At 40.6% G+C, this 11,386-nt stretch overlaps 1 protein-coding gene across 4 annotated transcripts; it reads right to left on the bottom strand.

Moving 5' to 3' along the window:
• Nucleotides 1-827: 827 nt before the first annotated feature.
• LOC112881820 (syn-copalyl diphosphate synthase-like) lies at nucleotides 828-7,317 on the bottom strand. 4 transcript variants are annotated; one of them, XM_025946697.1, is made up of 14 exons: nucleotides 7,137-7,317; nucleotides 6,619-6,704; nucleotides 6,214-6,517; nucleotides 5,885-6,068; nucleotides 4,944-5,158; nucleotides 3,824-3,944; nucleotides 3,157-3,269; nucleotides 2,841-3,073; nucleotides 2,640-2,755; nucleotides 2,038-2,136; nucleotides 1,751-1,924; nucleotides 1,583-1,667; nucleotides 1,251-1,457; nucleotides 828-1,160 (listed from the first exon to the last, which is right to left on the bottom strand). In XM_025946697.1, exons 1-14 carry the CDS (start codon nucleotides 7,255-7,257, stop codon nucleotides 939-941), a joined length of 2,280 nt encoding a protein of 759 aa, XP_025802482.1. In that variant the 5' UTR covers nucleotides 7,258-7,317; the 3' UTR covers nucleotides 828-938. The 4 variants fall into 4 exon arrangements, with proteins under 4 accessions (XP_025802482.1, XP_025802484.1, XP_025802483.1 ...); XM_025946699.1 differs by having other exon boundaries at nucleotides 939-1,160; nucleotides 6,214-6,514; XM_025946698.1 differs by having other exon boundaries at nucleotides 939-1,160; nucleotides 6,619-6,701.
• Between the last annotated feature and the right edge of the window lie 4,069 nt (nucleotides 7,318-11,386).

The following is an 11,386-nucleotide window of genomic DNA, read 5'->3' as shown; positions in this document are numbered from 1 at the left end:
ATAAATCAATCTATTACTTTTTTCCCTTTATATTTTTCAAACCCTTGCTCTTCCAACGCCAACCTGCTGTTCCTCCTTTGCCTATGCTGCATTTGATGATGTTCTAGCTAGTCTGCCTTCCCTAGAATAACCCAAGGTGCGGGCTGCCCCGATAAGATGGTCCGATGGGCTTGCCAAACCAATCTTACCGGTTTGTGCCACTACTAGAAAAAGGGCTTATAATACCAGGTGGTAAGAGCTTTTAGTACCGGTTATGCAACCTGTACTACGAAGCCGACACTAAAAGTATCGATCTTCGTCACCGGGTAAAACACCCGGTACTGAAGGAAACTTTTAGTACCGGGTGAAGGTTCCACCCGGTACTAAAGTATTTTGCGTAAAAATAATATACTTAACCCAGGAAGAGTCACAAGTCACACGATTTTTCAAGCGAATACGCGCGCGTGCGGTGCGAGGATTCGAACTCGAGACCTCTTGCCTCGTGTGGTACCTCTTTACCATCTCACCTACACAACACTTGTGATGGGAAGAGGGATGCTTTTCTTTTAAAGTAACTCGTGGACTTTTTAGTACTAGATGATGTTACCATCCGGTAATGTAGACTTTTTAGTACCGGATGATGTTACCATCCGTTACTAAAGGACTCCATAGACTTCGGTCCAACTCAAAAGTACTGGTATCAACTAGATCCGATCCCGTTCATACCGGTACTTTTGAGATGGTCCAATAGTGTGCACAGGCGCCATGAGGCGCGCCCTGCGTGCTGCACATTAAATGCTCGGTATTTGGCGCATGACATGTTTTCGGGACAACACACTAGGCATGCATGGGCCACACACCGCATCATTATATTTATATTATTTCTTGAGGATCACAGTACATTCTTGGCGTACTCGATCATTAACAAGAACTTACATCGGGCATAATGACGTTTGTTCCTAAACGACATCCTGGAATATGACCTTATCGATGTGGTTATCAATTTTTTCAGCAGGGCAATAGGCAACGTAGCAGAAGCTCTTCACCACATGGAGAAATGTCTCCCTGGTCGCTCTGTTGAGTGCGCTGCAGCCCTGAAGAACACGCCGAGCCAATTCTTCCATCTCCAAATCCACTTGCCGGTCTAGGTGGTTCTGAGTGTTCTCGATACTTTCTCCATTCTGATGAATTATATATTAAACTTTCGTAAACAGAAAAATACTTGGAAATCATAGGGACGTAGATGTATATATGAATTCAGGGCAACGCACCTGAGCAAGAACCCTCCTCGAAAGTTTGGAGCAGATGGAGGAGGTGAGCTGCTCGAGCTGAGAATACTCCCAGAGGCTGAGCTTTTGCTCGGTCGAAACATGCCTTCCTGAGAAAATTTCGATCGTGCGAACTAACAACAGTGCTGTATCCCCTTCAATTGATCCCTGGCTCCCCTTTGCAGCCCATGACATGAGCCACTGCTTCCACTGCAGTTAAAGAACGAAATAGATAAGGGTCTTCCATTTCCATCAAATGTAATAACGTGGTATATCGATCATAGGTATCTAAGACCAGTATGTACTATAGTGGTTTGATGAATAAAATATATTACCGCATCACGAAGACTGCCAGAAGCACCTTCAAATGGAACAAGGTCGATAAGATCTTCAAGATTCTCAGTCGAATTCTTTGGTCCCCTGCATGCATGAACATAGTGGCGTATATATCACCAAGGAAGATCATTCCAGTGGGTGGAAACATCAAATCGAAATCAAAGTACCCAATTCTCCGCAAGTGCGAGGAGACAGCCTCTGCAAGCACTGCTGTGCGAGCCCATCCAAGACGTTCCGCAGCTCGGTTTGGCTCGAATATATTCGCTGAAGCTAAGAAGTAAGCTGTCAGTGCACTCTTTGGGGTCACACCATACTTCTCAAGATTACTCCTGAAATACCACCTACATATACAAGTAAACACTTCTGAGCGCGAATCTAGTTAATCATATACTTAGTTGTCGGCTAAATAATTGGAGTTTTGGAAAGAGAGGTACCAAAATTGGCAGACACTTACTTTCTATGGTCATTCCACTCCATTCGGCTGTCTCTTTGGAAATTGCTGAAGTCAGCTTTGGCTGTCTTGAGATAAAGATCATTGCAGAAGAGAGTCATCCTGAAAAGTTCTGACCGAGAATCAGGAGAGACACAATTTGTTTTCCGGTTGGGTTATTGCATTTTTAAAGAAAGGATAAAATGAGCTCTCACATCCCCGACAAATGGATCTTTCGGCTGGCTTAAATCAGGATTTTGCATACTGTTTCTTTTATGTTATTTTATTTGTTATACGGAGGGGTGCCGTGCATGAGTACTTGGATCAACAAGAACTACAACTTTGTAGAAGACAAGTTTTCTTTTGAAGTCATTTGTACGTCTAAATAGTCATGCAAAGTTTTGGCTAACATGGATTAGAAGGAAAAAAAGACCATTTCATTGTTGCTGCGGGGTGGAGTGGTTGAGGGGCATCACACGTATGGGCAAGATGTTGTAGGTTTATTAATATCATTTTTGTTTAGCAGAGTAGGTCTTTCATTGACCCTTTTCTCCATAATAATAGATCCCTGGACCCTAACATGGTAGTTTTACATGTTAGCTGAGTGTCCTACATCTGAAGATTACCTGTGGAGAACCTTCCCAATCCAGACATCACCACTACCTCCATATTGATCTAAGTATATCCTCGTTTCGATTCGTGGCAAGCTTGCTTTCCATGGGACGTCGATGGCATATTCGACCTATTATTGAAGTGGAAGGTGCAATGGAGTTGCTAGTTTCATATCATGATCAGGGAATGATGTTTAATTATTCATTGCCACGTACCTCGCCTGGTATGTCCTTTGCAATTGCCCATTTGTCCTTCATTCTGTTTGAGCCTCTCCTCTCATGGAGGAATTCACGACAAAATACCTCAGCCCGCCGAAGGACGTCGTCATCACCAGGAAATGTGACCTGGGCAGCCCGATAAGTGTTGTACATGGGGGTGACAGAAGATGGATTCGACTCCCCGTGCAAGCAGAAGAACTTGCCGTCCTTTTCGAAGTGTTTCAACACACCTGTACAAAATATGCCAGTTAGAACCCTATCTCATGTGATGGATGCTCTATATCTTAGGTCTTAACAAGTGCTAGTAATTTACATGGGTCGACATGGTAGCCATGAAGTCGGAGGAGACGAAAACCCATGGCTGTGTCATCGATATCCTTTACCGGGCAGTTCTTTGTATGAGCTAATCCATCAGGAGTCCAGTTCCTGTTCAACCGTAGACGTCATATGGCGATCCTCATGGAACTGTAGCACATGCTAATAATAACTCGGCTCTCGATCGGTGAGGTAGGAGACGGGAGCGTGGATTAACTACTTACTTTGCATGCCAACAGGCTTAGTTATATGTGATTGAATAAATTAATAAATAAGATACAAATAGACTTTCCACTTAAAGCACTATGACACAACACGTGTTTTAAGGTCTAGTACCTACTATGTACACACCCCAAACAGATGCAAATAAAAAATTCAAATTTTATTGCACTTTTAGATTTAAGCTATATTCCTCCTTTAGATACAAGTTAAATATGTATAAAAATTATTATTGCTTCCCATAATATTATATTTTTCTTTCCCGTGGAGCGCAAGTCATTTATCGCTTGGAGGTATGTAGCTTCACATCATCCTATGGTACATATATAATGGATCTATGATATGCATATGCAACATGGTTGTTACTTATCTTTTCTGCTTATATGTCGTTTGGTGATGAATAGATGGTCTAATATTTGTAAATATATCAAGTGCATATATGGTACCTGTAAATATAGTCTAAGCAATACTCAATTTCGCTTGTGAAGTGCCTTGATATGCCCAACCTTGTCAACCGATCAACCGCCCATAAGCGTTCATACACATCCAAAGGGTAGATACATGGCACTAAAACCATAATAAAACATGTAAGTAAAGACCAAGTGCAGCAGACAGTGTGATCAGTTCAGTTGTGAGGGTCCCGGAAGTAGAAAAACAGTACTCCCTGCCTTCCAAATTGTAAGTCGTTTTGGCAAATCTAGATGTATAATTTTTGTTATATATCTAAATATAATATTTATTTAGATCCATAGAAGAAATTTGTTTCCATGTTTATACTGTAGGGATTAGTTGGCCCCAAGCAACTATGTATCTAGATTTGCCAAAACAACTTACAATTTAGAATTGAGAGAGTAGAAACAAACGAGATGTGCTCCATAGAAGAAATTTGTTTCCATGTTTATACTGTAGGGATTAGTTGGCCCCAAGCAAAAAAACAAAACAGATTTCAGCCCTATATATAATGCACCACTACGCAATCGACAAAATTCACCTAACATATTATGTGCAAATGCAATGAATATCAAATACTTCACATAACAACTTTCGCCTATAACATATCAAGAAAAAATGCAATAAATAAACATCAAATATCTTAAAATCAGTTAGTTGTCTAATAAATAAGTTCCATAAATTTCCAAAAGCTTGTTTCAGTGGCCCGTATTTACAAAACCCAAAAGAACTAGTTGTGTTCAGGATTAGGCCACCCATGAAAGCTTACTGCACATTTTGTTGGCTAATTTTGCTAGGAATATACTTTATGAAAATGCCATGGATGCCAAATTCCGAGAATTCAAAAACAAACATGTATTTTGAAGTATACTTGATGCTAGGAATATACTTTATGCCATGGAGATGGAGGCCATGTAATTTTTGCTTCGAATATACTAGTATATGTGAAGTATATGAAGGTTGTGTTGTGACCAGATGTAAAATTCCAACTTTGAACTCATGTATTTTGTGAGAACAAAATAAATAACATCCTTGAATACTTTTTAGTAAGACTGAACGTTCTGCATGTCTATCAACGAGCACAACACAAAATTCAACATATAGTCCCTGGTTTACCTCCGCCATTAAATTTTTGGATGATTCCATCAAGGTACTCGAAGCATTTCTTGTCTCCTGTTTGCTTGAGAGCAGTAGCTGTTGCAGCAGGTGAACAATGGAAGGATCCATCGAGACACCGGAGCTTAAGGAGCTTTTCCCAGTCCAAGTCTACCATTCCCTCTATGCTGTGAAGCAGAGTCGTTGGCATAGCGTGCAGTACATCTCTCGGAATCCTAAATTTTGAAGGTCAGCTATATATATGGTTTCTAGTATATATACATGCGAATGCTAATTCAAACTTGCAAAAGTCTTAATGTTTAGTCTATTAAAATGAGAAAGGTGGATCTCCAGTTCTCCACTGAAGTTTTGCAAAAACTAATTTGCGGAGACATAAAAGAGATTACAAAGTGATGAGCTTCCGTGGGGCAAGGCATGAGTGATGAGACTTGAATAAAGAAGAGGACCATAATACAAAAATACGCATTCCCCAAAAATGAACTCATAAATATTATTCTATTTTTCTCTATTCTGCTTCCGATTTAATGGACTTCATTTCATCCGGCCATTTCTTTTGTTTAATTTTCTTTCCTCTTTAGTAGCGCTGGTCACATACTCTATGGCACAAAACAATATTGTCTGAAGTAATAAGGAAATCAGGAGGGATCTGTTTGTCAAACAAAACCTATACTAGTAAAAAATATAATTAGATCCGCAGGTAACCATTTAATATCTAAATATTTTCCTACTTTATATGGGGTATTGCAGAGTGGCAACGAAATGACTGTAGATAAACCTTGCAATACATCATGATTTTGATGAAATACTTGAAGGGGCCATGACCTATGATTTCTCAAGAGAGCACATAAACTGAACCTTTGCCTTCAAAAATAAAACCAACTTTTGTGCCAGGCATGCTTTAAAGTTTCCAAAACAAAAGGAATAGGTTTAAGCATATATACTTAGCCAGCTTTCTTTCTCTCTCTGCATATATTTCTTTCAGGGCTGGCTCATTGTAAGGGATGTCAAGGTCAAGATCCTTGGCCATGTCTAGGAGTGAGGGCAAGGCAATCTCGAATCCGACTAGCATCCAGTCCTCTTCCTCATGTGCCAACCTCCACATATTTTCTTGGATAAATAACTGACCTGCAACAAATGATAAAAACTTTATCCTTGCTTGAAACAAATAAATAAATCCTAAAACAATCACGTTTGTACTGATGTATATATATCCATTTGAAGAAACAATATATTGAGATGTTTGAGCAAAGCAAATGATCAGGTGATCTACCTCTCTCCCATTTGTCAGCATGCATGTTCCAAGTCTTCAATGCCACAACACACGCTAGGGTGCTGATGATCCTGTCTCTGATCATGAAGAAGGCTTGATCACCCCATGAACCATCGGGTAGCTGATTCTGGATGATCCAGTCAATGGTCGATGGGAACTGTGGCGCATCACCCACATCTGGGTTCTTGAGAAGGGCTACCATTGCCGTGTCATAGGCTGAAATGCTAATCTCACCCTCTCCGATTGACCTCAATGCTGTTCTGATGGCATGAACCATGCTTGCCATTTCGCTTGGCTCATCCTGCTTGAGTTAGAATTTTTTGAGTTTTATCAGCATCTATCTTTTTTGTTGTTTGGTTATATTCGTGAAGAAACGATTAATCACTCATCAACATGCGTACATACCTTGTGTCCAAAATGTCCATCAACTGTCCGTTCCCGAGCTTTTCCTGACTCCGAGTATGGGGATTTGCTTATTAGCGCGGGCCCTGCTGACAATGAGGCATGCATGAGATCTATCGATGTAAACACGCTAGCTTTAAGTACATGAAAATCGTACAATCAAAGAGGCAAGCACGCACGTCAATCAATCACAATAACATTTAGTTAGCACTATATATCCACATACATGGATTAAGAAAGGCATAACGCATGTCCTTAATAATTTCAATACTACTACTGCAGTTGTCTGTCATGCTACTGATCGACTACGTGCATGTCTTTTTAGATATTCCCTCCGTTCCAAATTGTAAATCGTTTTAGCAAATTTAGATGTACAATTTTTTATATATATCTAAATATAATGATTATCTAGGTTTACAGCAAAATCTATATATCTAAATTTATCAAAACGATCTAAATTTTGGAATGGAAGGAGTAGAACATAACATGCATGCATGCATGCACGGATATTTCAGGATTACCACATGGTCGACGGCGAGGGTGTAGGTGTAGGAAAGGCCGCCGCCATGGCTGTTGTACGCCGCCGGGCGTCAGCTGGCCAAGCAAGGGAACATTCAGGAGTTCTTTAGTAAACGCCAGCATCTTCCGCGTGCTCTCTCTCTCTCTCTCTCTCGATCGATCTCTCGATCTCTTGTAGAGCTACAATAGGTATTTCAGTATTTGCTGAGTGATGAGCTCCTGCTTGCTATTTATAAAGCTCAAGGCATGGAACTGTGTTTATGATATCTAATTGACAAGTAGTAACAAGTCCAACGAGGCGAGAATTCCACACCACGAGGTCCATGGCTTCCCGCGTGTTCCGGGGAGCTCACTGTGGTCGCAGCTGCGACGGAATGCTTCGACGGCTACTCGCAGGTGTTAATAATGACAGTCCAAGCGCCGGCTGCTGCAGCGTTGTCTCGGATTGGATGTTTTGGTCTCCCTTCGAAATAGCAAACCATAAACAAAAGTATTTGACCCGTTCATAAATATAAGATATTTTCATTCATCCTAGGTTAAATAATCCTATGTTTGACTGACTTTATATAGGCGAGCATTAACATCTATTACTAAAAAAGTTCAACTCTGAAAACATATTTCATAATGGATCTAATGGTGCTCATTTGATATAGTAAATTATTCAATCATTTTCTTAACAAACTTAGTCAGATATATACAATAGTTAATCTCAGGACAAACTCATAATTCCTTGTATTTGTGGACAGAGGGAGGAGGGAGTAATCTTTGATCCAAAATACAATCATTCAGAAGCTTTCCAATTTATTTTGTTTGCGCGTGGCCTCCTGAGTATGCAGCACCACATATTCTTCTTCCCCAGCCCATATCAACTCTTGCGATAGTTGTTTGCGTCGACCCTTGCATGTTTTCATGCATCCCCTTCACTATACGAAGTCTCCCTCTGCTACTGCTATATGTAATCACTCAAGACATCGCGCAAATGCTTGGAATCCCATTCGTCGAGCACTAGCTCCTGGCTAAATTATTGGTATATGCCTTCGTCCCCTATACGTGCTTGGGCTTGGCAAACATAGTCTGGCGTGATGGCTAAATCCTCCCTGTGACAGCCGTCACTACTAGTAATAAAAACATACCTATAACTGCCGTTCTATCATTAGTGTGCTTTATCTATCATATTGTCCGCTCGTAATAATAACAGGTAGTAATAACCAAACCGGTGGTGATAGGTGGGTTTCGGTGCTGGATCTAACCGTTGTTTTTACTGCCGGTTTATACTAAACCCCTTCGAAAAAGTTATAATTTTTAAATGAAGTGAAATGAAGACAAGCTTTATATGTATTAAAATTATAGAGCTTGACAAGATCTAAATTTTTGCAGTTAATATTTTTTATTTGAGATTGTTTGGATACCTAAATATTCAAAATAATTTGTATGGAGCGACGAACCCGTATTAGTGGGACTGGGGCGACAGCACAGAGCCTCAAAAAGAAGTTTGGGGCCCCTTAAATTAGCAGTTAGTAGTAAGACTTGGTCACTAAGCATAGAAAATTAAAGCCCAACTAGCCTAATTTGCTGCCGGCTAATCACCTAGTGCTATCACTACACCAAAGCAGCTCAATTTCGTCGGCCATATGTAGTTTCGTCGGCCAAAATCAAGCCGACGAAAATAGACTGTTTATTTTGTCGGCCAGCACAGACCGACGAAATTAGAACTTGTTTTCGTCGGCCCATTCAGACCGACGAAAAATTGCTCATATTTTCGTCGGCTAAGATCTAGCCGATGAAATAAATGGACCATTTTCGTCGGCCTGTGCTGGCCGACGAAATTAGAGGTATCCTAATAGCCCGATCGGATCTCGTTCTACGCCCCCACACGCACGGTCTTCTCTCACCCGCACCCGAGCCCCCCGCCCCCGCCACCACCGCCGCCGCCTCGGGCGCGCGGCTCCCCACGGCCCCGCGCGGCTCGGCCCTGCGGCCACCGCCGCCTCGGGCGCACGGCCCCCGCGCCGCCGCCGCCCCCGCACCCCTCTGCCCCGCGGTATGTACTAAATGATCCTGTATTTGACAGTTATCAAGTGGAAGATATGCTGTGGACAATTTATGGCAGTGAAGTTCGCTAGTGTAGCCTGGATAATTAGAAAGTTCTAACTTATCTACAATTCTAGTTTATATATAAGTGTTATGTACTAAATGTCTAAACACAATTCTTAAGCAAAAAATATTTGTTTGCATATGCACTAGTAGGTTAGTAGCTTTCATTTATTTTCTGAATTCTGTACAAATGTAGTCCCATGTGAACCAAGATAAGAACAATTCTGGAACTCTTATTGGTAGTAGTATAGCTACAATCCAGAAGAGCGCTGCTCCTGAGGTTATCTACAATTCTGTACTGTATGTTGCCTACCTTTTCTCATTATGATTACTATTGATATACATACTAAATTACCAACATAATGTTGATGTGAAAAATCTATGTTTGGTTGTTCAGCGCTGTTGTGTGCTCTTATTCCAGTAGTTATGTCAAGATATGCTGCAATGTTCCCAGACAAGGTTTTCTCATTCGAGGTAAACAACTTAGACTTATTCTGAATTTTCCTTGTCTCTTATGTGTTATACTGATGTTTTGTAACTATAGTTAGATACATAAGCTGGGTGCGGTTCGCAACCAAGGATATATTACCTTTCCAATATCTCTGTTTGCTTGATCGGATATAACAGATTAATTCTGTAGGAAATCAATTTATAAGCAATTAATAAACAACATCACAAGCCAAAATTGAAGGATTCAGCATATATGTTGAACTATTGCAGCTGTTGTTTTCACAAAACTTACTAATTCTGAAAGCCATCCTAAATGATGCTATGACTAACTGGAGCAGTCAGCAGTGGTATGTTAAGTCCATCTATTTTATGTTGGAATATGTTGGATGATCAAAATGAAAGAAGTACAAACTGCCAATACCAACCTTCACCTATAATCCACAATGATGGTATATTCATATGGCTTGTCTGGCTTTGGAATTGGTTATTTGCCTAACATGACTTCTGTAAGTTCAATGTTCCCATATTCTAGGTTCCCTTATATTACATTCTTGTAGGTCAGGAAAAGACCGTCGGATTTCATATTGGCTGCCTTCCAGCGGTCTCCTGACATCATTGCAGTACTAAAGGTAATGTGTAAATTTGTGTTCTTTATTTCTTACTATACATACAAGTCAGAACTTCGAAGTCTGAACCAAATAAATGCCCATGTTATGTAGAACTTAGCAGCAATAAGGAGGCCTTTAAAAAGTTCCTTTATATAAGAGCGAGTTTTGTTAACAATTTCGCATGATAACTTTGAATCATTCTGCAGAAGCCTATTACTGACAGACTTGGTGAAGCTCATGATTACTTACACAGGTGCATACACGTGAAATGATTACTTACATAGAAATAGTAAACAATGCATGTGTAAACAATGATTACTGGAGCTATAGTGAAGCAGATTCCTCTTTTTTTTAGCAGGCATCCGGTTATTTTCGTCGGCCATTATTGGCCGACGAAAATACCGTTATTTTCGTCGGCTGCCGACGAAAAAAATTCTATTTTTGTCGACTTTATTCCGTCGGCCTATTTTCGTCGGGGGGTCGTCGGGGGGCCGACGAAAATAGCTATTTTCGTCGGGGGGCCGACGAAAATAGCTATTTTCGTCGGCATTTGGCCTATTTTCGTCGGCTTCTGGCCGACGAAAATAGCCTATTTTCCTATAGTGTATACTAGTATGACATAAGCAAGCCAACCAGTATTCGATACGTACAGTTCTTGCACTTGAAATGATGACGTTCCAGAGAAGATTATATTAAATAAATATATATAAGACAAGAATGTGTGTTTGGCACCAGGACCTCAAAATATTTGGTACGCAGATTCCACACAAAGGACATGGAAAAACCAGATGTCAAGAACACATGCCTGGAAGCAATGGAGATTCGCCTACAACTGAGAACTGACAATGAATGATCCATGTATCGCACGCATGACGATTCAAACTATCGTCGTGAGCACGTATGCCCATTAATTCCTGACAAGATGACGTGATCTGACAAGATAGAACCACGAATACCTTCTCCGATCCATATAGTCGTCATCCCTGGCCCGGAGATTGGATGCCGCGGTGGCACCATGATTTCTATGGTACTAGCAGTTTTTTTAAAAAAAATAAATGAAGCTTTAGCCTTTATTGATACCGAGTAAATTACATTGGAAT

This window comes from Panicum hallii, chromosome 2 (assembly GCF_002211085.1).
Source record: "Panicum hallii strain FIL2 chromosome 2, PHallii_v3.1, whole genome shotgun sequence".
Classification (NCBI taxonomy): Eukaryota; Viridiplantae; Streptophyta; class Magnoliopsida; order Poales; family Poaceae; genus Panicum; species Panicum hallii.
This window is presented reverse-complemented; position numbering and strand designations above follow the sequence as displayed.

Excerpts from the sequence above, each read along its gene's own strand:
- LOC112881820 (XM_025946697.1), bottom strand. The coding sequence starts at position 7,257 with ATGCTGGCGTTTACTAAAGAACTCCTGAATGTTCCCTTGCTTGGCCAG. Across the intron at positions 5,159-5,884 it reads AGAGAAAGAAAGCTGGCTAA|GATTCCGAGAGATGTACTGC; the intron begins GTATATATGCTT and ends TTCAAAATTTAG. Across the intron at positions 2,756-2,840 it reads CAAAGGACATACCAGGCGAG|GTCGAATATGCCATCGACGT; the intron begins GTACGTGGCAAT and ends CTTCAATAATAG.